At 38.3% G+C, this 27,544-nt stretch overlaps 1 protein-coding gene across 1 annotated transcript in view; it reads left to right on the top strand.

Moving 5' to 3' along the window:
- LOC118790796 (teneurin-1-like) overlaps positions 1-27,544 on the top strand; it is a 183,381-nt gene that overhangs the window by 81,655 nt on the left and 74,182 nt on the right. The window contains exons 4-6 of the mRNA XM_036547853.1: positions 7,933-8,176; positions 15,947-16,185; positions 27,095-27,256. Of these exons, the coding sequence (XP_036403746.1) occupies positions 7,933-8,176; positions 15,947-16,185; positions 27,095-27,256 (645 nt within the window). The remainder of the gene's footprint in view (positions 1-7,932; positions 8,177-15,946; positions 16,186-27,094; positions 27,257-27,544) is intronic.

Genomic DNA, 27,544 nt, shown 5'->3' on the forward strand with positions numbered 1-27,544 from the left:
AAACTCTGATGACATTGTTAAGAAACCCGACTGAAGTGGCCTGAAGTTTACAGGTTTAAGCTTAAATTTCTTTTGCACTTTTGATCGATTTGCTTAATATGTTTTTCTTCAGGTTATATTCAACAGTAAAATGGATATTTTGAAAAGGAATCGGTGTTTTGTGGGAGTAATCAAAGAGAGGAGGTTCTGAGATATTTTGAAACAAAATATATAAGTTTTTACAACTACAGAAAAGAACAGACTTAATAATAACATAAATGTTCACAGCAGACCGCATACTCTTTTTGTAGAAAATTTCTTTGCTTCAAACAGCCCACCAGGACCCAGACAGAGGTCTACAGAGAGAACTAACAGGCCCTTTATTTATAACAGAGTGCTGTACTGTTAAAGGTAAATTATAAGAAAGTGGAGCCCAAAAGCAGCAAGGTAGAGCAATAGAGTCTTTTATTATTGTGGTGAGGATATTTTATGAGAAAAAATACAGATTTAAATTTTTTTTATTTTGTATTTTAAATGTTTTTTTTAGTTTTAAAATTTAGCAAAACATACACTGTAAGATGCAACAGAAGCAGGTAATAATATGCCACCTCTTGAAGTGCAGTTTCAGTCCCACATCATCAGATATAAAATTACGATTATATTTCTTATTTGCTAATTCATATATCTTACATTTTTAAAGTACAACTTTTGCTTTGATTTGCTTACTTGTTTGTAAGACGCTATTATACAAAAGCCCAAGCTACAATGCAACATAACTATTTGTATCCTACCACTTTGCAGAGCAGATTCTGTATTTTGTAAGCAGCCCCTTACTAACTGTATGCTTTGATGATTTTTGAGAGACTGGAATCCTTCACTTCATTCAGATTACACATAAACAGTTCTCTAATGTCCACAATTCCTTGCAGAAAAAAAAGATAATTCTTCAGTAATTCTCTAAAAAATATATTTTGAATAGCTTTTTAGAAATCTGATAACTCAAAGACCTGAGTCCCCTCGCTCTCTCAAGCTTGAATCTACTACAACTAAAAAGTAATGCTCCAGCTAACTAGTTGGGTTCCAGATTTGCAGCAGCAATTCACAAATCCTATTAAAGGGTCAAGGAGAAGCAAATTGTATTTGTAGAAGGATATACGGATCATTTTTTCAGGAATTTGAAAGAGTAATTATTGTATAAACTAGCTATTGTAGATAGCTAGTTATTTGAGCAGCGCATTTTGAAAAGTCGGGTGGAAAGAAGTTGATGAATTTAATTTTCAGCAATGCATGACTCTACTGCAAACGTTGTAGCAATGGATCTACTATAACAAAGTAATGCTATTCATAACTATGAACCCTAGGGACTAGGCCAAAGTGAAGTGTTGATTTGAAGCTTCAACCAGTCTGCATACATCTGATTTGGCCCTGAAATGGTAGCATATTTTGGCCATTTATTTGCTTTACCAAGAATATATCATCAGCCATTGATCAACAGATCTAAATGGGGAATCAAGTGAGTAAGCTCTTAGTCACTTTAAAATTGAATTATTCAAAAAATCAATTTTTGACAATTTACAGCCCAGGTTGTAATTCAGTGTGATTAATGACAAGGTCTGTGAAAAACAGTATAATATTGTATTATAATGATCAGTTAGAAGGATGGAAACAATTATTTATAATTAATTTACTTAAAATTGTTTTAAATGATGGGGGCATGTCTGGTGACATTTGGGACCATGAGCATGTAAGCAATGTAAATAAATCATGTAACAAATGTGTGGACTAAAACATTCAACTCTGAAGCAGCTGCATAAATGAATATGTATCTTTGGCTAAGGTTTTGTTTGCATCATGATCTACAACTACAAATGTCTGTGCATATAAGTGTAACACTGAAATTTAAATGGTTACTAACTTGTCTATCTGCTCTCTATATCATATGTGCATGGATACCATCACTGAGAGAAATATCAGTAATTTTAACCCTGTAGACTGGTGCCTTTTTCTTCAGTGCATTAAAGGAATAAGGACAGTTCTGAAAAGTAGGGAAGCCCATGCATAATACAAACTATCTGATACATCAAAGAGCTTGTGTGAAAATTTCTACTCTCTGATCTGCAAACACTAAATCTGCTCTGAAATACAGGCAGAAGTTTTCCTGTAAACATGAAAAGATCTACAGTTCTTGATTATGTATTATTCTTCAGGCTCCTGTAATGTTCCCCATTACTGCTATAAGTCAGTCATTTTAAATGCCTCCTGTTAGAGTCTTTAGCTGTGTGTTAATGGGTTAATCTCCAAGGAAACACCATGGTTTCCATTAGTACAGCCTCAGTGGTGGCTGGTCAGACATTGCAGTAGATTGGACAGAGCATAGCTCACTGTAATTAACCTTTTCTAGCTCAGGGGAGATGCATTGAAGGGGAATATTATCATACATTAACAAAGCAAAAGACCTGAGTTCGAGAAATGTATTATCATACATTCACAGAGGAAAAATTAGAAAGGCCAATCTCTGATCTCAAGTAGCTGAAACTCCTGCTAATTGTATCGTTGGAAGCAAACATGGCTGTCTTTATTCACAGTGCAAAGGCATGTTGAATCAATCTGTTTGAAGAGAGTCTCTAACAGGGGTGCCTTATCAACACAGGAAGGACTCAAATTGAAAGGAAAGACGTATTATATGAATACTAGTAATAAACTACTTTTTGGCGCAGTCATATTACCATTAGCAAAGTATATTTAATGTGTTTTTTTCCACATTTTTATATATATATGTTTTCCCACTGTCCTCTTTAGTGCAATAGCTCTTAGTCATATTTTTTTCTCTTATTTTGCTATTTAGGTGCATTTGTAGCTCAAGTCAACAGTATTATTCAGCTGTTTACATGGTGCAGCGTGTGCTTAGTCATTAGGTTCTGTGCTGTATCTTTCCCACTGTTTTTACTCCTTACTCCTTATCATTGATTGCATACCTGTGTGGCACGTTGAGGCACTAGACCTTGGAGGATCATCATGACTCCCTTTTGTATTTCACAACGGATTGTGGCTTGCTGTCAAATTGTGTAGATGCACTCAAGGAAGGCAGTACAAGTTTAAAATGTGAAGGTAACCTTAATCACAGATGTATATATTTGCTCATGGACACATCATTTTTTATTATGTGTAAGTTGTTGAAAGTCAACCTAAAGTTAACCAAGCCCTGGAGCTGCAGTTACTGGAGATAGCCAGACAGAGAGACAGTACATTTCTGATTAAGTGCGGTCAGCATCCCTCTCACTGGTCCATGGGGAAAACTGGTCATGAGTACATTTTGCAACCCACTTCTGGATCTTTGCCGAAGACCAGCGGTAAGCCGTGCCTGGAATCAGGAGAGCCTGGATCTCATTGGCAGAATCCCACAGGGCGCTACCCTGGTGCACACATGCACTCAAGACATGGATCAGTCTCATCTCTGGCTTCACCAGCCCAGGAGCCTCAGATACCTGAACAGAAGCCCCCTTTCACTAAACCTGAGCAGAGGGCTCAATGAGATCATTTCCTGTCAAGTGTAAGGATACCATATCAGATTTTTTTTTACCGTTCATGGAAATATTCTGGAGAATCTGAGATTATAGGGTACCTAAGAGAGGATGGTTTCTCTGGAGAACCAGCTGTATTAACTTTAATATAACATCTAGTAATAGCTGTTTCAGTGTTAATTATTTCTAATTCTTATTTAGTATTTATCTTTCATGCATACTCATTGTTTTATTCCAAATTCAGGTGGTGTCAGGTGTGCTAACAGTCCATCAGAAATCCGTGAAGGCCACATATATCTTCTTAAACAATGCATTTGTATGTTTGATCTAGGGTAAGTGCATTTGTCAAGATCAGAGCATGTGTTTGGACATGGAAGCCTACTCAAGGATAACCGGAATTTCTTGTGGTCAAATCAGTTACTGTCATAAAACCAGTGGGAACTGGAATTCAGGAAAGTGTAAGAAATTGATGCATGTAACAGTGCATCTATGTACAAACAACATAATTTTAAACAATGTTTTCCAGTGAAATCTTCCAGATTTCAGCACAACTTTAAAACCGGGTGATCCAACAACAACAAAAAAAATCAATCTTATACAAGGACAACCATGAATACAATGCAAATGAAACCAGAAATATTTCTTTGACACTAAAGCCACACAATTTAGAATCTGCTAGATAAATAACCACATATTACAAACTACAAATGAATGTGATTCCATAGGTTCAAGGAAAACAGCTTATCATGTATGCCTGGCATGCGTATTTCTCAGCATACTTCTTCTTCTAACGAAACATAACCCATTAGTGGAACTCTTTAGCAGCAGCGTGATAAAACTCGTACGGTATAGTCATCTGTAATTATGAATTTCACTGCCCTCAGCTATCTTTGTGTATTCAGCCTCATGTCTGTGTTTGTCCTGGTGGAGAAGTCAAATTGGGTGAGTTTTCTGCACTTTGCCTCTTGTGTTCCCAAAGCTGCATCAGTGAAGCTAATGCACCATCTGGCATCTCTGCCTCAATGCCCCGACTGTCAGTCTCGTCTATCTAAACCCCCTGGTGTCACACTACCGACTTAGATTACATACCAGTCAAAAGCAGCCCAAGTACAAGACCTATCTAGAGGAATGTTTGCCTCCCAAACAGTCTCTGCTCATTTAGAAAATCAATTTGCAGCCTCAGCGTTGGAGGTATTAAATGCATATTTCGCTATTTGTTGTTTTTGTTCAGTAAGGGTGGGTAGAATCGCTTCCAGCAGGAAGCAGATCTTCAGGATTGTCAAAACAGGAGCCCAGATGAATTACAGAAAATTACCATTTACTGAAATGTTTTTTTTTTTTTTTTTTTAATGCAATTACAGTGTGAGTTGTACATATCTGCAATTAAGATCCAGCTATCAGCAAGAGAGCTTTGGATCTTTCAGTATGGATTATCTAGATATAAAGTGTGGATTAAAATCCAACAATAAAAATGTTTGATATCTGCAGATGAATAGATTAATGGCTTTCCAAAAATCAGTGAGTGAGGGACAGTGCCATTATGTGACTGCATAGCTAGAGCAAAAAATGATTAAAACTGTAAATCCAGTAATAAGAGTCAAATGGGCTCTTAAAATCAGCCTGAGGCACTTGCTGTGGAAACTGGATTGTCTTCCATGAGCACTCAGTCTTAATTTTATCTTTGACTGATTGCCTCTGTTCAGTACGTCAGAAACAATGGAATGACTCATATCATATTCATGTAATCTCTTGTGATGTTGCATCTTGATTGTTGCAGATAGAGGAACTTATGCAACACGTGCCAATACAAATACATGACATTTAAACAGTATCACAAGACTTCCAGTATAATCATTTTTCAGATACTGAGTGCTGTGGCATGTAAATTGAATAGATAATTCTTAAATGACAGTACAGCAAATTAAGTAAATGAAAAAGATGTGGATTAGCAGTACATTGGTCAATGTGATCACAGTAACTATTTCTCCAAACAAGCTCAGTTTCTCTGGCTTTGATCTTTAACAAAGATTAACCTCAGTACATTTAGTGTTAGTAGGTTATTCATTATTCTCAGTAAAATGCTTAAATACATGAATGATTCTTTTGTCATTGAGCACAATGAAAAATAATTTTCTTTGCCATAAAGTGAAATCATAATGACTTTAATGTATTTGGGATAGTTATCATCATACTATCATCTGACATCCCTAGAATGAATTTGCTCTCTGGTAATATTTCAGAAAAAGTAAAGACTTTTGTGTTTATTTTTTGATGGCGGAATCACATCGGCCACAGTGGCTAACCCGTGGCCTCAGTCATGCAGGTCTCCGACAGTGAGCAAAAGGCCTGCAGGCTGCAGAGAGAGATAGGACCAAATGTGCTCAGATATGCAAACAAAAATCGGCTGGTGGCATCAACACCAACAGTCTGAATTTTAATCTTGCAGTGACAGGCGAAGGCATTTATCAAAGTCTTGTTTATCTGCCGGATAATGGTTTCTGTCAAGCCGATAAGTTTTATGATCAGTTCGCCAAAGGCTTGCCCTGTCATTAAAAAGTAACTTTTGTACATTATTTTCCTTTAACAGAACAAATGCAGTTCTATAAAATATAAATATGTTTTCTGCTCTGGTTTACTTGAGGATATTGGATTTTGGAAATGCAGTATAGGGGAAAAATGAAGAGTATGCTTTTGTAGATAAAGCGCAGAGGGTGGGAGAACTTGTCCGATGACTGATTCCAAGAATCCAGACAGACACATGCACGTTATAGCGGTGCGGTACATTCCTTAGTAAATCAGGTATTTCACGGGATATCGGAAATCTGTTTTTCAAGAATATTTTTTTTTATTCAAAAGTGACAAAATTGTTATACATTGTCAAAGCTAGAGGACAGGTATTACTATGATGCAGGCAAGTGGAAATGTCGATGCTGGGTCAGTTTTCAAGTGGCTGTTTCAAAGGGGTGTAGAACGAAAGGAATTAAAGAGGAAATGAACCTCTCATCTCATGTCTGTTGTAACATTTTGTGTTGTGCTGACTAAGAATGTGCCTGAAAGAGGATTTGCATGTAACCAGGAATCATTCCACATTTTAGGAGCTGAAGGGAAACTGATTCTTGACAGAAGTCCCTCACTTGATTTATCCTGCTGTACCAAGGCAGCATAAACCCGGCAGATTAGACTGAGCTGTGCAACTCAAACATAGCTTTCTTTGCCTAAATTGGTCATAGACATCAGATTTTTGTGCAGCTGTCTCTCTGTTAAAAAAGTGAAATTGTTCTGAAATATATTCCCAATTTGAGGAGACAAAGTGGTCTTAATGACCTTTAAGAGCCTGGAGTCCTTTCCTCAGTTGGGTAAACTGCAGTGCACTTGCAATCCCACCTATCTGATTTTGCTCATGTTCCAGTGAACTTAATATATTGAAGTGGATGTGATCCAATAGGATGTTAACATTGCTTTCTGACTGAAGCACAGTGCATTGTGTTTGGGTAACTTCGTTGCAGGGACAAAACAAACTCTTTACCCATGCAAACACTATTTGGAACCTTTTTTTGTATGGGTTACCATATTTGAAAACACAAATAAGCGTATCTTTCTCAAGAGGCAATACAAGCACGCTGTTAACATTGTCATGAATTTCAGCGGTGTTCAGAAACAAGTTTTCCTTTTTTGCTCTCAGCTATTGAATATTATAATAACAAAAACTGCACGGCTCTCCTACAGTATAAAATGCTGTTCATCATTTTAAATGGACCACTCCTGTCTTTATTTATTCCTTATCAGTAATTGGGCTTATCAGATTCATTAAGTGGATCAGTCTCCAATATTGAGCCGTGGGAGTTACATAAGCGTCTGAAAATCTCAATCTGTTCTTTCAAGGTCAACAGGAGAGGCAAGTTTATTCCTTCTGCATTTTTTTTTTCTGAGGGATTGCAATCTCTCAGATAGCATCCACCATCATTAATTGTCCCCAGATATCATAGACAATCGAGCAGAGTGCTCAATACAAAAATCTTTGACTGCTAAAGCTGAGTGATACAAAGCAGGTGCCTGGAAGTTTCTATAAATACCCTGAAGAGCTGCAGGTATCACAGATGATCTAGGACATTACAGTGTTGGTGCATACTTCTCTGAATAGAAACATTGTATGGAAATGTGTTTTCAAGTGTTCCGTAATCATGTTATAATTTTAATGACAGATTACTGAGTAGAATTTTAATGGATAGATCACTAGAGTAAAGTTCTGTTGTAGATTAATTTCTGTGGCCTAATGGCATAATATGATTGAGACTTTAATATATGATTTTTAATATTAAATATAAAGCTTCTTAGATATAAGTATAAAGTTCCATATTTTACACATGAAGAAGTAACTTGATCCTGCTCTGCCCTTGTCACAAAGCCTATCTGTCTATGTGTTTGTCCACAGAGCTCCCCAGCAGTCCCCATGCGCATTTCACCTTCAGGCCCCTCCCACCGCCTCCGCCCCCTCCGCACGCCTGCACCTGTGCCCGCCCAGCCCCCCACGCGCCCCACGCGTCCGAGTCGCTGCAGAGGAAGACGCTGCCCGTGCGCAGCCAGAGCAGTCAGGTGGCGGACACAGGCGGAGCGCATACGGATGCGCAGCTCCACAACAGCTGGGTCCTCAACAGCAACATCCCGCTGGAAACCAGGTGAGCGCTTACCTGGTTCATCACGATAGCTGTTAGTGTTGCAGGGCTTCCCCAGAGATCACGTAACCTCCTGGCCTGTTTTCTGTAGCTTTTAACTGCCTGAATCTGACTATATGTTGCTGTCTCATACTGCACAGAGGGAACTGTTCCTCCAAATTAATGTTCTCACATTACACATTACATTGTCATTTAGCAGATGCTCTTATCCAGAGTGACTTACATAGGTTACAATTTTTACATGTTATGAATTTATACAGTTAGATATTTACTGAGGCAACTGTGGGCTAAGTACCTTGCCCAGGGGAAAGGCAGCAGTGCCCCAGTAGGGAATCGAACCGGCAACCTTAGTTACAAGCCCTGCACCTTACCACTATCCTACACTGCTGCTGAATGTAAGACAAAACTAAGGAGGAGGGTTTGCATCTGTGGCCAAACTGCTGGAATTACTCTCTGGTGCAACGGTGTGAGATAAATAAGCGATTTGCATTCATAATAAAGAGCTAGTGAATGCTGAATTATTCCTTCTAATAACTTTGAATCAGACTGGCAGCCAGCCAGCCATGAAGAAAGGTTTTAATAAGATATGAATCTATTCAAAATTAGATATTGTTTCAGTTTAAAAAGACAGAAAGTCTGGTGCATTGAGAATTAAAATTAATGATTAGCTAGATAAGAATATCTGAAAAAAGAGCACCAGTAAAATTCAAGTCTTATCATAATTCCTACATTTGCTCATGTTTTATGTGCAGTGTGCCATATGGCAAACAGAAACAACCCTTTCAGCCATAAGTCTTCCTGTCTCTCTGTTCTCATAACATCTGCACGCTTCGCCTTGTCATGGGAGTGATAGTCACAGGAAGGAAGGAATTCACAAATGCAAAAGCACAATAGTTATCCTAATTGAAAACCTTAAAATGTACCTACGATCATTGTTAAATGACTGTTCTGTTTGGAACTAAAGTTTGGAAGTAAACTGAGGAGTGGGCTAATGAGACAACAGGACAGTAAGTGACATGCATTCAAGATGAAGAGTTACCACTGGCTGGTGCATGGGGTCACAATCGAAATTGAACTGGGTCTTATTCAGTGCTTTATCACACTGTCTAAGGAGACCATTTAATCCAACCAATCTGATGCTTTGTCATTAAGGGGCTGTTTCAGACTTAAGGGTGCTGAATGTGTCTTGTGTGTTTTTCAGTTTTCAGATTTAGTTTACACACCTGTGTATGTCTTAAAATGGGTGCTACAAAGTTGTTTGCTGAGAATAAATATAAATTGCCCTGAAAATCCACACATCCCTGCCTTGAGCCTGGTGGCTGACAGATTTTATCATGTAGCACTATTAATTCTCATTGCAGAATGTAGTCACAAGCCACTCACTTTAATCATGAAAGCTGAGCGGATACTTCCAAGAAAATAAAGCAGACCATGAATTGAGATGAGCGTTTTCAATCCTTCTTCCTAAAGTGGAAGTTAAAAATGTCAAATAGTTTCATTTTAAAAGGCACCAAACTCCACAGGGTGCTTAGTTCAAAGTTGTCGCTTTTTTCTCATGTTATTCAGCTGGTAATGTTATATCAATAATACAACAAAAGCAATCCACCCATAAGGATTACACTATTTGAACATATTGTTCAGTGTGCAAGAATTTTAGGAAGAATTTTATGTGCTGTAGCATCCCACACTGGAGTTGGCTAGCTAGCTACCGTTTCAATTGTAGCAAGTTACAGTTACAGCATGTTACAGTGACTGAATTGACATATTACTCGCCCCTTTCAAACGTGACATTGTTAGATTGGACCAGGCTAGGACCAAGAGCAGAGTTTTTTTTTTTTCTTCAGTATAACCAAGACTGCAGTGTAGAGTCCGAATCATCGGATTACAGCTGTCAAAGTGTCTTAATGTGCAACTCTCTGCAAAAGTACGTAGGTGGCATACTTCATGTCTGAATCGGCCCCTAAATCATCTCAATGGATATATAGATAGACCATCACACATTTAGAGTACATGTGCACCTATATGAAAGTAAATTCCTTGTGTGACTTTTACCATTTATAATTGAATATATATATATATATATATATATATATATATATATATATATATATATATATATATATACACACACATATGCACAAACTGAGTTGCACAAGCGAACATGACTACCTTGATTTTTTTTTGGTTTTCATTTTAAGACAAGAAGCTTGCGAATAAGTAGTAGAAATGTATATTATTAAATAAAACAGCATTTGATGTGTCGACTGAGGGGATTTTAATTGAAACCACTTTGCTACAGTCATTTTTGTTCCCAAAAAAAGTAAAAAAAAAAAAGAAAGTAGAGAGCAGCCAGTTTAATGACCTCAACACCTGAAGTGAAATAACACTCATTTCCTCCTAGACATCTCAGGGGAAATATGGTTTCGTATTTGATGTCTAATGCTGTAGTATGTGGTCAGTGTCTTGGAAGATCAGGGAACATGGCAAATTATGAACAGAAGAGTACTGTGAGGTAGATGGGCTTATGACAATTTCGGGCACAAGCTACATGGGGAAAAACAAAAAAAAAATCTTAATATCATTCCTCTTATTGTGGGTCACAATAATCCAGAACATTCATTATTCCTTTTAATTGTGTTTTAATATATTTGTAACACAGTGACAAATTGAACAAATTGGCCTTTTAACAGTCCATTTGCAAAGGTATGGCTTTAAAAGCTCTTTTTCCTTTGGTCTAAGTGATTCCTTTGTGGAGTAAAGCTGTCTGACAACCCCCTGTTGAATTAACCTGTACATTTTAATTCAAGTATGTCTGGCTCAGTCTGACCTTGTACCTTCCTGACACTGTTTTTGATGCACAGATCCTCTGTCTGCTCTGTGATTGCTCTGTAGTCCTCATGCAATCTTGCTAGTGGTTCCACTGGATGCCTGAAGCTTGCACAGCGCCTAAGTCCCAGCACAGTGGTAACTCTGGGTGTTAAATATTCAAATTAAACTGAATTAAATATTAAAGCCAGATCCCAGGGATGCATCTGTCAATGAGTCCCGCGGTTGCCCCTAGAAACAATTCCCAGAGGCCTTTACTGCCATGAATATGTACACCACAGACTCAGAGCATTGTTTTAAAAGTTTTGCTGTGGCAGGCAAAACAACACTGTATGCTATTTAAGCTATTTTATAAACTGTTTAGTGTAGGTACTTTCCACAGAGCATCCATGTGTCAGTTTAATCAACAATACTGACATGTTTGCATGAACTTGTAACTTCTCCTTTAAAATAAGCCTCTTCCAATGAAATGCCAAGAGCTACAGCTGTGTGTGGTAGAGAGGTCTGGACAGACACATAAATGAGATGACATTTTTGTACACAATAAAGAATGGAAGTGTCACTAGCAATGTGTACATTCGAGGTAAAGGCTAGGAAAACTTGTCTTAGAGCTCTTAGAGGACAGATGCATTTGATCATAGCAGACATATTCCTGATCCAGTAATTGGCAAGTGCCTTTATGTGCAGCTCTTGTTCCCAGGTCCAGAACTGCTGTGGCATTTCAATTCAAACCTCATCCTGTGAAGAGAAAAGCACTGCTATTCTTGAGCAGAACAGAGCAGCGCATTATTTGAAGGGCTTTGCATGTTGTATACATGTGTACTTTGTATGCCCTGTACAGCTGGTGTAGCCAGTCATTAACATTTCTTCCTGATCATGTTCATAGAGGTTAATTTCATCTCTTTGACTCAAAATTATATCATCATGTGTATCAATTGACATCAATATCATGGTGTCAATTGATATTCAATTAGCAGTGATAAAATACAGATTTTACATGTGAAAGTGACAATACATGCAAATTAACAGACAATTTACAGACACTTTGTAAAATGTTCAGGGTGAAACAGCTAACATGAATGGATGTCCTGGGTGCACATTAACAGCCAGTCATGAACACAGAGGTGTTTCATATGTGTCATATTTAGCTCTCAGCACACAAACTCAAGCAGATACACCATGCTGAAAGGATGAGGACAGGACTCATTGACCATATGATGATGCATTGTAGAAACCATCACTCGCCTAAGGGCACCTTCACTGAGATCCCCATGTGGCCACAGTGCATATGGCTGTCACATCATGCATTGGTGTCACAGTGGAAATGCACATATTATTTGTGTATCACATGGTCCAATGTATTCACTACCCATGTAACTGGGCCTAAGCTTTGAGGCAAAGGTCACGTTCTAGTAATGGTAGCACTTAGAAATTTGCTGACACACAATGGATCTCATCAGTGAGATTCTGATCAATGGGTAAATATAACACAATGCCAAAATGTGTTTGCAACAGAAAATTATTAATTGTAAATGCTTAATGCAATTTGAATTTCCTACCATATTATTTTTTTTCAATTCTAATTACATTATGATGTGAGGAACATGGCTCTTGTGGCCAAAGGTGAGATGACAAAACTGCTGTTGTAATCATGTTGCAGATCTCACTGACTGTAGTGTGCATTTAATTTTTGTCATGAATTAGCATATGACAGATAATTAGGCATGAAGTGTAAAGCAAGAGGCTCCTATCAGACCTCAGCTGTCTAATACAGACTAAACTCCATTAAGGTGTTTATCCAATTAACACTATCATAATGTTAAGGGTCTGTAATTAGAAATTTGTCCACCTCTGAAAGACATTACAAAAACTCCGTCAGAAACCTATTAGACCCCCAGAAAAAAGGGATTAATTATATGGAATTTCTGCATAATATATGATTGTGAGCATTAAATGTACAAAGGTGCAAAGACAAATGTAAACTCATTTCACACGCACAGACCCACAGAAAAATGCATTCACAAGATTTGGTATTTTGTAGATTTGAACTAAATTGAAAAGAAACACTAATAAACAGCAACAGTTGGTCACAGTTCACAGAATGAGTACTGAAACACACAGAGATTCCAGAGCAGTAGAGTATGAGGTGCCTTGTGGTGCATAAGTCAAATTTCCATAATTCACACACACACACACACACACACACACACACACACACACGCGCACACACACACACACACAAAATGCTTGCGCACACATATGAAACACTTGCATATACACCCATACTATTTGACTATTTTCACCCAGACTCATGAAACTCTTGCCTACATATATGAATTGCTCACAGGTACTATTATGAATAATATGTGCGTGCACCTTACATGTGCATTTGCAGTAGCCTTTGAAATGAATATATGTAAGATATCTATAATGTGTTTGCAAAGCATTCAATATGTATGAGTGAGAGACATTTTGCATGTGAAATTCCTTTTGGTTCAACTGAAATTCTTTGTACACACAAGATAATAGGGGCAGGGTCAGGACAGGGTTGCTTTTTGACTTGCTTTGCAGTGATGGTAAAGATAGTGAGTGGAATGCTACAATATTCATTATCTGGGACAAACTCCTGAGAGGGTGCATCGCACCAGCTTTGGGTGCATTTCCTAAAATATCCCTGACCCCTCTGACTAAATCATCATTGGACATTACAGTAAAGGCCTGCGATGTGACACCTAGGCAGACATGTCTATACAGTGCAGAGCTGTCAATGCCAAAGCACAGAGCATTTCTCACATAATCAGAAATGTATGTTTTGTATAACTGGCAATATCTTTTTTTGGAAATTCACATTTACCCTATGAAAATTCAAGAGCATGAGTGCAACCTGTTTCATGTGCGTGCCAAGATTTACACTCACCCACACCACTGAATATTGAGTAGGGTGTCAGAGGTATCCTAACAGAAGCCTCGCACACACACACACACACACACACACATACACACACGGGCATGCACATACACACACACACACACATGCGCACGCACACACACACACACACACAAAAGCGTTTGTTTTATACGAATGTGGGAGAGTCTCATGAGTGTGTGAAGGGTAACATTAGAACTATGCATTGCACTGCACCTCAGAGAAGAGGGCCTCTGAGCTGTTCAGGGATAGATTTGCCTTGTGTAGATATAGAGTAGCATAGATAATATGGGATCTTGATGGCATCCAGCAGTAGGCAGAGGGACCTGTGGAGGAAAAACGAGGGAAGATGAGAGGGCCCACAGCCCCCCATGTAGTAAGCTGTTGATAGTAAGGGATGAAATAGCTTTATTGTGCTACACAGTGATTCAGGCAACACCAAGGTGACATGAGAGAACCTCAGCAGCAACTATGACTGTATAAGTATTGAGGAAACACCACACACTATAGGGGGCAGGGTGTTTTTGTTGTTTAAATAAGAAAGGCAGAATAGATGGATTGTAATCTGAATTTAAATATTGAGAGAGTGTCTGATACAGTGGAAGCAGGGCAAGGTAAATGAACATTTCTCTTAGCCGAGTCAATATATAGACTTAGAAAGATGCTGATGGTATGGCAATGGCCCAGCCTCAATGCAATTACATATTTCTGTCACATCAGCACATTGATTGTATTTAAACCCATAAGCATATTCTTTTTTAATTTCTTTTCATTAAACAGAGACAGGCATTGATTGACTTTTATTGACTGTTTTTTTCTCTCAATAACAATAATTTGGTGGTGTCAGCAGAAGAATGGTATCTAGCTGTGGGTTTCAGATGTCACTGTATAGTGAGACGAATGTTGGTTTGTGAGATTGGACAAATAGGTTCAGTCGTTTCTTTTATGATATTTCTGTATTAAAGCCATCAGGCTTAGTACAATATGGCAGTTTTCATAGAAGCATCAGGAAGTCATAACACATCAGGTGCAGTTGAGTGGTCCTAGTGTTTGTTGGTTTGTTGAATGTGATTGTGATTGTGACTTTAAAATATGAAATGTGTTCAACTATCATGTTAGAAGTATGATCTTGGGGATAATAAGCGGAAAAATCTTATTCTACTACAGTATGCATTTTGGGTCTATAGCTTTACAAATCAATCTCATACAATTACATCTACAGTATAGATCGATGCAGTTTGAAGTGTTAGTTTAGACCCATGAGTTATGTACTGTACTTATCAGGATTATCATATTTACGTTGTTTTTTCAGCATTTGCTTTCCAAGACTGGAAAGTGAACAGGCTGGCCATTAAATATCCTTTTCTCAAGATGCCACATTGTCTGTCTCGTCTGGATTTAATACATTTTTATATTTTTTATTTTCATTTAGTGCTGTTCAGCTTGTTAGATTGATATATGGTTCTCAAGGTCAGGTTCACTGCGAAAAGACAGTGTGTCACACCTTGCATTAATTGAAATCAATATCAACAGCCTTCATCTTCACGGTTAGTTTTTAGATTATGATGGCAATTTGCACCCAGACACTCTTGTTATGTGTGCTAGGCCACATGTACTAAACCAAAACACAGTGTGAGAATAGATGCTTTTTTAACATCTCGAATTAAATTTAACAGTATGGAAATAATGAGATGCAATGATATATATATATATATATATATATATTAATTATGATTTTGTGTGTGTGTTTGTGTGCATCTTGAAATACATACAATGCATATCTGAACATGAATGAAATATTTCAAATGAAAATGTTTAAAACATATTTCATTAAAATGTTAAATAACAAATGAAGTTATATGATATTATATGATACACCTGTCTCTATAAACTTGCACTGTCGTTCAGTGTTGTCCTTTACCTAATTAGGCATTCACATTAATATTGTGATATTTAACTTTAATGTTACACTAGTTTCAGAGCTTTGAAAGTGTACTACCTTGTGTCTGTATCTTTTTCAGACATTTCCTGTTCAAACATGGGTCAGGTTCATCAGCCCTCTTCAGTGCAGCCAGCCAAAACTACCCCCTCACCTCCAACACGGTGTATTCCCCGCCCCCACGCCCCCTACCCAGGAGCACCTTCTCCAGACCTGCGTTCACCTTCAGCAAACCCTACAAGTGCTGCAACTGGAAGTGCACTGCCCTCAGTGCCACGGCCGTCACTGTAACGCTAGCACTCCTGCTTACTTATGTCATTGGTAAGCTTGCGCGTTAATGCTCCATTGTATCACTGTTGTTGACATTTTTTTTTTCTAAGATATAGTTTAGCAGTTTAGAACTAGTTCTTTTTTATTTGTTGAAATGGCTAAGATTTATGCTCAGCTTTTGGCACCTGTCTGTAGTCTTTACTGTATCTTATGTCAGTGTCCTGCAGGTCTGGTACTGAAACTTTTTCAGCCATTGTAATCTTGAAAGTGAAATATATCAAAAGTATTATATTTTAATGACCTATCATTACAAATACAAAGGAATACATAGACTAGTGTACATGTGGATTCCCTCTGAAGCAAGTAATTCCTGTGTTCTAATCTAATCCCTGGAATAGACTGCACTGCATTGCATTATTCATTAGGAATGCCTAACAGATACCCTTGTCCAGAGCGATTTATATAACCTATATATCATTCATTTGTGGATTTAAACATCTGATTGATGTTTATTGAAGCGATTCTTGCTTAAGGGTGTACAGCAATGACCCACCTGGGAATTGAACTTGCAACCTGCTCTTTATGAGCACTGCTTCTTTCTTTTCACAATCTGCTTTAGCAGTTTAGTGGTTCAGAAAGATGTTTTTTGTGAGAGCCTGTGTCATTGTAGATGGAATGCCTTAGTAGAAGACCAGAGGACTCTTTGTGCCACACACTGGACGAGAATGATTCCTGGTCCCTTTGTTTTCACCCTGAAATAGCACTGCAGGGAATCCACTAGGGATATCCACGCTGTGCATATGGTTAGTTATAGTCACATTAGCCTGCTGCTTCTAGGCTGTAGGTCTCTTGTTTTCTTTAGCAGACTGTCATCTTGAAATACTGCCTGGAAGCTTGGAAGATCGTGTCGTCCCGTCATTCAATCCCAGATTGCTTTCCTGGTCAGGGCATCTTGATAATGAAGCCAGGGACTGGAAACCTCTTTTTCTTTTGTCAAGTTTAAAAGCAACATTAATTTGAATTGTAAAATTGGAGATGTACTGTATATGTAAAGTAGGAGGAGCAACGGTATGACCACTCCTCTTATAACCTTTTCCATTTCTTTATGAGCAGTGCTGATAAGCATAGACCTTTCTAACTGCCATCACATGTAGGCTATAATAGGGCCTTTTATTTCTCAGAATAAAGCCTTAATTGTGTCACCAAGTGATTGAAACTTGCGTAGAAGTGCGATGGCTTGTGTACATCTCCCATGGATGTCCTTGACAATAAGATAGCTTTTAAACATGATGCCCTGAAGCTTTCAGGGCATGATCAATACAGAGAGCTGCAAATGAAACAACAAACAAGGCAATAATAACAGATATCCAATTTACTTAACTGCGTGACCAATGTCTTTGGTTCCATTTAATGGGTGCAGAGACTTGCCAAAGGCTATTTGTGGGACCATTTTTATGGCCATAGAATTACATTGTGAATATGTCACCGACTCAAAAATCCAGTTACTGTTTCCTAGAATACAATACTCTATTTTATTATTCATACTCTCTACAGATGTTAAACATTACAGTTGACAAATGGAATATGTGCAGTTTCCTGTAAAGCATAAATTTAAGGAGCAAATTTTGTACTTTAAGAACAGTATATCAAATTAGCCTTTAAATGTTAATCTTCTGCTGTGTTGCTAGGTGATATTTCCAAACATATTATAATGGATGTAATGTCAACTGAAATTACAGTGCACATTATTCATGGAAATGCCAAATAAATCGTGATGGGGGAAATGTATTACCCACAAGCCCCTGCTCCACGGCAGGAGTCATTGGAGATGCCAGTCACTCCGTATCACCACGAACACGGCACCGTGCCTCCTGACGAGGGTTTATGAGGTGTAAGCTTCCCCCATGACACGTTGGCTGATCAGTGGCTTTGATTTCACTCTATGAAGGGTAGATTGGAAAGGACATTTAGACAACCTGAGAGAAGCCTGCCGTATGAAACATCGCCTCCACACCCATTTCATTACAATCCTGGTCGGCGAAGTAGGGCTGTTTGGCAGGGTAAGCTGTAAGCTGCTTTGCTCACTGTATACCGCCTTTCTTTTGACTTCCATAGTAGAATGAATTGCTTGTGTGTCACAAAACTTCTTTTTGAATTGAGGAATGTGTTACTTGATAAATATTTATTCATATTTCACATTGTGGGAAAGTTGTTCCAAAGAAGGGCACATCCCCATTATTTTGCAATGCAGCGGCATGCACGGTCAGGAGAAAGAGAACAGCAGAGAGGAGGAAATTCTTTTTGTTCTCATTATTCAGTTCCATTATGTATTTGCTTTGCAGGCACCCTCATACACAAAGACACATATTTTTGCATGTCGTCCATTTTCTTTTCCGAGGTAAAGTACACTATATGGCCAAAAGTACGTGGACACCTGACCATCACACCAATATGAGCTTATTGGACATCCCATTCCAAAACCATGGGCATTAATAAAGAGCATTTGTGAGGTCAGGCACTGATGTTGGAGGAGAAGGCCTGGCGCTTGCAATCAGCGTTCTAATTCATCCCAAAGGTGTTCAGTGGGGTTGAGGTCTCTCAGAGCTCTGTGCAGGTCACTGGAGTTCCTCCACACCAAACTCGTCAAACCATGTCTTTATGGACGTTGCTTTGTGCACAGGGACACAGTCATGCTGGAACAGGAAAGGGCCTTCCCCAAACTGTTGCCACAAAGTTGGAAGCATACAATTGTCTAAAATGTTTTTGTCTGCTGTAGCATTAATGTTACCTTTCACTGGAACTAAGGGGCCTAGCCCAAACCCTGAAAAATAGTCCCAGACCTTTATCCCTCCTCCACCCAACTTTACAGTAGGCACTGTGCATTCTGGTAGGTAGCGCTCTCCTGGCATCCGCCAAACCCAGATTCATCCATCAGACTGCCAGATAGTGAAGCATGATTCATCACTCCAGAGAAGGCGTTTCCAATGCTCCAGAGTCCAGTGGTGGTGTGCTTTGCACCACTCCAGCCGTCGCTTGGCATTGCGCATAGTGATGTTGGGCTTGTGTGCAGCTGCTCGGCCATGGAAACCCATTTCATGAATCTCCCAATGCACAGTTCTTGTGCTGATGTTGCAGCCAGAGACAGTTTGGAACTCTGTAGTGAGTGATTCAACCGAGGATAGGCGGTTTTTACATGCTATGCATGTCAGCACTCAGCAGCCCTGCTCTGTAGGTTTGCGTGGTCTACCGCTTCGTGGCTGAGCTGCTGTTGCTCCTAGACACTTCCAATTGACAATAATAGCACTTACAATTGACCGGGGAAGGTCTAGCAGGGCAGAACTTTCACAAAATGACTTGTGGCAAAGAGTTTAAAGTCACTGAGCTGTCCAGTACAACCCATTCTACTTCCAAGGTTTGTCTATGGAGATTGCATGGCTATGTGCTTGATTTTATGCACTTGTTATAATCGTGTATGTGGGGTGTCCACATACTTTTGGCCATATAGCGTAGCTTTCTCAAGGAGTAGTAACAGCAGTGTCCTGCATGGGAAGTGAACCTACAACCCTGTGGTTACCTGACCAGATCCACAACACTGCATTTCACTGTTTCTCCCAGGTGGGCCACCAGAATGAGTTGATGACAGAACAGGAGAACTGTCATAAGAGATGGACATACATTTGTATCCACTATTAAGATAATCATTTATCTTCATCATCATGCTCGCTTTTTTCAGGATGGATTGCCATTCTGCTCCTCTCCGAGACATTACTTGACATCTTTATCATCGTTAGCTGATTGAACATTTGTCAGTGTGTGAAATTACAATAACAGTATTTGTACAGTATTTGACAATGAAGCTCTGATGAATCCAACAAGATGTTTTGCATCCATATGAACAGATTTCAGCTGAGATGGTCTTGTGTAAGGGAAAGGGAGGGGCTGATTATTTAGTCTGGACACACAAGAGTTTGATAATTCACATACAATAATGTCCATTCTGTGTGGGTTTATTATTATGCTCATCAATCCACAGAGCTGTATTGATTAGTAAAGTCAGAATGTTTCAATTCAAGGTGTATTGACGAGGTGCAACCAAGAACAGGAGACATATTCCCCAGAGAAAAAGAAAGATACCCATTTTCTCAGTTCATTAGGGCATGGTAACGGATACCTGTCAACTGTGTTATTGGTTTAACAGACTGGAAAGTGTTATAATCAATAGGATTGGGTAATGTCAAAGGGGCCAGTGTGGTGTTGAAAAGGAGCTGGGCTGATTCCAGACGCTTCACTTAGAAGGTAGCAGGTCTTTCATGTTTTGTCGTGATGATATTGATTGGTCTGTCCTTTCTTTGTTTTCAAAGCTGTATCCAGGTCTGCCATGGCCTCTGTAAATTCCTGGCTGGCCTTTTGTAGGGAATGCTCAGACCAAGCCATAAATTTTCCAATCACAAGGAGGTTTACATGCCATTCATCTACGAGGCATCTCATTCTCCATAACCATTTACTTGTCCCTTATATCAGGTTGTTTCCTGCGGTATTTTTTCATACATCTTTTTCTTTGTTCTCTGTTATGATTTTAAAGCTGTGCTTTAGGTTCAGTTTAATAATGCATAAAGCTTTTGCTTTGTTTTATCTGTGCTGAATTCCATCACTGTTTAAAAATCATCGTTGCACTGCATTACACTTGTTAAAATTAAAAACCCATTTAGTGCTGAATAGATTTGGAGGAAACATGATTCAGCTCTTTGTTGCCTAATGAGTTTCCATCACAAATGCATGTAAGAAATTTATCTCATTAAATAAAAGGCACAGACGGAAAATTTGACAGAAACAAATACAAGTCCATTTAGATGGATTCATGTGGTAACAAGGAAACAGTGCAAGTATGACCGTTGATGAGAACTGATGAGAACATGACAGTTAGACCATCTTGGTATGTAAATGACAATACATTTTAGTAATGAAGTTTTTGCACCAGAAACAGTTGTAAAACATGAATAGCAACAAATATATTAAAAAATAAATATATATTTTGAAATAAAGTAAAACTATGAGTAAGGTGGTTACATATACATATATAATTATTAATAATTAATATAGGACACATGATGTATCAGAATGACAGCACAACTGGACTGAAACCAAGACATTACCATGTCCGGTTTTGTCTTGTATAATCCTATGATCTCAGTCTCTAACGCAAATGCTGGCAATATCCCATGCATAATTAACTCCCTGTGTGAAGACATAGTTTCTGGCGTTAGCGTGAAATTTACTTTTAGCTAATTTCCACTTCTGTCTTCTTGTTTTGTTGAGGGAACTCATCTTGAAATAGCTTCTGTGGAATATGATATTAATCCCTTTAAAAATGTTGAATACTTCAATCAAATTCCCTCTGAGCTTCCTTTTACTGAGACTAAAAAGATTAAACGCTCTAAGTCTTTCTTTGTGAGACATCTGCTTGAGACCTGGGACTAGTCTCTCTACCTTTAGCTCGGGCTGCTATATCTTTTCATAGTGTGTTGACAGAAGCTGAACACAGTATTCTAAAGGTGGTATAACTAAGACATTGTACGGTTTTACCGCAAGTTCCTCAGTCTCGTTTCCTATGCATCTCTCTACATCTTCTCTTCTATGCAGCCCTAGCGTTGTTAGACTTATGACCTTAGCCATGCGATTCCCCTCATTATTACACTGTGATTTCTGTGATGAAGCCAGTTTTAATACACCTAGGGATCATTGCTTTGAATTGTAAAGATTTTAGTTTTAGAATTAGTCACTCATCTGGTACATAGTCAAAAGCTTTTCTTGTAACCTCCTCAGTCAAACAGTCAAGCAGAGGATGTGTTAAATGTGATCTCATCCATATGGATTTGTTCTGAGTACTCCCTGTATCACCATTTTTCCAGGAATAACTCTAATCTTTATGAATACTGTTTATTCAACTTATTCTTATTTAGTCTGGAAATCTGTGTATGGTGCAAGTTTGAGAATAAGGTCTTCAAATTCACACAATTTCTCATCTAAAACTCTTCTGTCTAAAAGCTATTTCCAGTCTTATTCTCTTTCATCTTATCATATTTTCCCTGCCTAAAATTAAAACCCCTAGTGTTAGAGGAGATGGCTTTAAATTGTCAGAATACTTTAAATGTGACTATGTTACGGTTACTGGAACCCAGTTACCATAAACTGGATTATTATAAAACAACAACAGAATAATATTAAATAAATAAAAATAATAATGATGTTTATCATAAAAATCCAGATTTAAATAATACAAAAATAACTCAAGACAACGATTACCTTGTTTACCTTGAATGGTAATTTAATTGCATAATTACCATTATAAATCTAAAACAGATTTGGAGTTTTTGTCCCCACTGCAGTTGTGCTTTGCCCTGTGTACGAAGGTGGTCAAATGTGCAGGGTGGTTTTGAATATTCCAGGCACATTAGTATTTTGGCACAGTGTAGTGTTTCTGATTCCCCTACTTGAGACCTTCATTGCAGCCAACACTATCATTGTATAACCATCAGGTCACCGTATATTCAGTCAACATCCAGGGATTTTGCAATGCAAACATTTTGCCACTAGTATTAGATTAGTGGTTTAAGATACTTTGGTCATGGTCTGGATTTGGCCAAAAACACCCTCATTACAATCACAGCCCATTAATTAATGTTCTCCAGCTCACTTGAGGCTTGGTCTGAAGGTTGTTTGAATGGTAAAAAGAAAACATCAGCCTGACCACACCTTCTTGTGTCTACACTAGACCATCACATATTCCATTACCATTTTTTTCACCCATTAAAATCAAACCCAATGTGTTTTCATGTGATGTGAGAATGCCCTCCACCTCACACAAGAGGTCACGGTGATCGATTATGACTATTACCTTGAAGAAAAGAAAAAAAATTAAGCTTTTACAAAGCATGCTATAGGGGGGTGGTTCTTCTTCTAAGACTATGATGCTTCACGAAACTGGCTCCAGCCTGTGCTTTGAAATCTGTCCATCATCTGACCTAGAACCAAATCCCTCAAAGAGGAACTGAGAGAATTATGCCCTTCCATCACTCAGTCACAATGAAATGTCCACTGCCTCGCAGAAATATTAACCAAAGCACCGTGAATGACTCACTCTTGCCGTTTCCTGATCAGGTGCAATAGCGAAAGGTCACCCTGATGGTTCCACATGACTAAGCAGGTTTATATAACTATACTTTCATCCTGCGGGCCTGACAGCACTGACCTGTGCAAAAGCACAAATACACCCGAAGGAAGTGGCTGAGGCCAGAAAGATTTGACTGTTTAGAAAAAAAAAATTAAACATTTTTTCAGGTCATACCAAGAGGAAGAGTTGTCAGTAGATTTTTTCTTAAATGTGTAAATTGGCTTTTACAGGTATGCATTTACTGCCCTTCAAATCCCCATTATTCACACAGGCATATTTAACAGAAAAATAAACTTCAGAACCAATCAGAACCAAACAGAACACGATCAATACAGACAATTGGCAAAATGTTGGATTTAAGCTCATAGCAATATCAATTATAAAGTAACCTTGTGTGTGCTGATTGGGCTAAGAGATAGCTGGACACTTATTTGATTCATCAAAATTTCAATTTAATGTAGGAATACCTATGAATCTCACTCTTGTATATAGATAGAATTATCCATATTTGTTATCCTCATCCTAAAGGTATTTGTCACTCATTTGCTGACAATGTAGTGCATGTGGAATGTCCTACCCTGTATGCAACAGAAATTGATCAAGCACAGAAAGAACCATTATATGCATAGTCTTACTGAAGATGTGTTCTAAACCTACAGATCAGCTGTGGGCCAAAATAGTAAATACTTGGCATTTGGACTATTACTTTTATATAGAAGAATTACTTGGATATTGATTAGTAATATGTACTAAGGATAAATCTGTAAAGTGGAAATGATACTTTTCTTGAGTGGGAAGAATATTTATTATACAAATTATGCAGTAAATGCATCACACACACACACACACACACACACACACACACACAAACATTTCTCATAATATTCTTTGTTAAGTACAAAGTTGGACATAGTATTTTTTTTTTATTTTTTTAAGTGGGAGGGGACTTGCTCACACTCATTTAAAAAGTGAGAAAGAAGTATCCTTGGGGACTTTGTAACTATCCGGCTTTAAATGGAGAATCCCATTCAACTCTCACACATTATTACCTCACAATTTACACAGATATCCACAGGGCACGAGTGAAGACTAATGCTCTCCAATCCCCTCAGTAATCTTGCTGTTAGACTGATAATACCTTGATTTGTAGCTACTTTAGCACATGTAATGGCAAAGATATACAATGGTCAGGTGTTGGATGGGTAGGAAATTGGATTCATCCTGGAGTTGAAGACATAGTCTCATTTTTCTGTAGGAGACAATCCATGTACCTTAACTTAATTCTCCCTGGCTGCACCCGGTGAATGGTTTACAATGGTGCCTAAGTGTCTGAGCAAAGGTCAACAGCCATTGGAAAAAATGATGCGCACCATAAAGCTTGAGGCATTTAGCTCAGAACTTGCCTTCTGTTTCCAGCTAAATTGGAGTTAGCAACACCATAAATGTCCAGTAAAACAAATCATAAAGCTTTTAGTAGGTGTTTGGGTTTGTCGTTCTCCTAAGGCATAAAGCAAATTTAAAATACACAATCATGTCTTGTAATTAAATGTTACCTCATTTATCGATCAATAGATTATCTCCCTGCTTATGCATAATGTAAGTGAAAGTTTTATGTCCATATTGGGTAAACGGGAAAGCTTAATGACTGTCCATTAGGATTTAGACTCCAATACAAAATGATTAGTATTAGCAATAAAAAGGAATGTATATTTAGTTCATTGAACTCAGAAGATTTAAGATGCTTTGGATGAGGGGACCCTAAGATCCTTTTTTTTTATTCTAACAGTTGTTTGTCAGTATGTATAAACATATCTTTTGAAGAAGGGCTTAATGAAAAATGGAAATCTGAAACAGATTCCATTCTTGATTGACATTTCCCTGTAGAGGGATACTCTCAGGCCTGGTTGAGATAGCGTTCAAGGGGCCAGAGCCATTCTTCATTCTCCTCTATGCATAATGAGTTGTCCCCTATATCTTTAAAGCGGTATTAATTATTTATCCGTTGAGGAATGCAAAGTGTATGCAAATTGGATTGAACCTGCTTGGAGTTCAATTAGGCGTTTTTCATCAGCTGTGAATTGTGCGACTGAAATTTTGAGAGGTCTCGAGTCCTGGTACACATTCAGAACAGGAAAAACCAACAGACAGAGGAAAGAGAGAAAAGAAACAAAGGTTCTTTGATGATGTTCAAAGTCACATACCTTGATTTGCATATCTAAATACTACACAAGCATGCAAGTGTTCCTTGTGAAGATCATCTTTTGAAGAACAGCTATTTGCTAATCACCAGCAAGCTTTCATTTTAGGCTTCCCGCAGGGTTGCTAGCTTGTTAATGCTATAGAATTATGCTATTAAGCTGGTAAATTACTCTGCCTTGTGCCATGCCACTTTGAATAGTTATGGATACCTGTAGTCCCGCCTTCCTTTTGTAATTTTTATGTCCCAGTTTCATCTTTATCAAACACAAATGGTTTGCATTAGTATTATTTTTAGCAGTAGCCGTGGTTGAAGGTATAGTAGTTGCTGTAATATACAAGGAGTTGCTGTTTGTGTTTATGTCATCGGTACTTAGCAGATGACCACATCCATAGTCTGGCTGTTTGAATTTTTCCAATATTTATTTTTTCCATAGCATCCTGGGTACAATACCTTGTTCAACCTTGGAGTTTGAACTGCCAACTCTGTGAGGTCTAGTTTTCAAGTTTTCTAAGAACAGCATTGTGTGAGGAAATACTGTCAGTAGTTTATAAGTATCCTTCATTAATCCCAGTCAATATACAATGTAATAATGCTACCTGGTACCAGCAGCCGAATATTTTAGACAGCACAACTATGCCTGTATGGTTATAACTGAACCTGTCATTAATATTTAAAGTTTTGTGTAAGCTTTTGGAAGTAAATGCAAATTGATACTCGTAATGTAAAGATGTTTTGATTTTCCCCAACTTTTCATCTGGGCTATTAAAAGTGACGATACATTACCTTATTTTGCTGGTAATAATATATTTGTTAGCATGTAAATAAACCATCAAATTAAAGCACAAAACAGACATGAAGGTCTGGAAATACTGTACACTGTTTGCACATATCACAATGATCTTTCCAATCAATGGTGATTGGTGCAGTATGCCACTTGTGCATTCCATATCCTGGAAACCAAGCAGTTTACAAACCAAAACTAAATGATCTTTGGCAGTGATTTTGTAGTTGTTCGTAATTGGACAATTATTGCTGGTGCATTTACAGTGCTCTCTTAGTTTGTCATTTGGTCACACTGTTCCTCCAGATAACAGAAAGAGGTGCTGGATTATATATTTTTACAGTAATTAGAAGGTGAGCTCTAATTTGGTAAAAGCCCCTTTGATTACAACAGTGACAAAAAATCTCCATACCCTTTTATTTTTATTTTTTTAAGGCTTAAATGGATTTTGACTGGGTAACAGCTTTGAAAAGATCATTAGTCATGCATAAAAGAATATGTTACCAGTTGAATGCGTGCCCCAGACTCTATCTCCGAAGATCTGCCTTAATTGCCCACCTCTGTCACACTGTGCTTTAATAAGCGCATGAACAGCGTGAGGTGTTTAAGACAGGAAATTAACAAGGATTCAGCTCTTCCTGCCTGGAATGTTGATACACAAAAAAGGGTGCAATGATGAATAGACTGGAATGCTTCAAAGCCCCAAGGACACCACATGATGCCGATTGGCCTCAGTGGCTCCTTGTTTTTGTGGCTGGCCTTTTCCTGCCCATTGTAAGGCTCATGACCACGTCTCTGTTCCTCACAGCAGTGCACTTGTTCGGCCTCACTTGGCATCTCAAACCAGCGGACGGGCAGCTGTACGAGAATGGCATCAGCAAATTCAACAAGGACTCCGAAACCATGGAAACCACCTTTTCGCCTCCAGACACATCTGGTCCTGACAAGAGCAGCAGAGGTGATAAAGCAGGTGAGAGTGAGGCTGTGTACTATAACACCGTTCTGGCTTTCCAGGGAGGCCAGGAGGGCAGGGTGTTAGGAGTAATCTCAGAACTGTTTTGTAACACGTATGAAATTGGTATACATTTTAAAAGAGCAGTGTTATCTTTTTTCAAGTGCATACAAAATGTAGTGCGCAAGGGCAAGTTAGTGTTGTTTCAAGATGGGCAGATGAAGTATTGCGTGACGGCGATATTAAACATTATAAAGACCTGATTTTGATTTTTTTTAAAAAATGCAAATTGTCAAAGATGTATTA

The sequence above is a fragment of the Megalops cyprinoides genome, chromosome 16 (genome assembly GCF_013368585.1).
Source record: "Megalops cyprinoides isolate fMegCyp1 chromosome 16, fMegCyp1.pri, whole genome shotgun sequence".
Lineage (NCBI taxonomy): Eukaryota > Metazoa > Chordata > Actinopteri > Elopiformes > Megalopidae > Megalops > Megalops cyprinoides.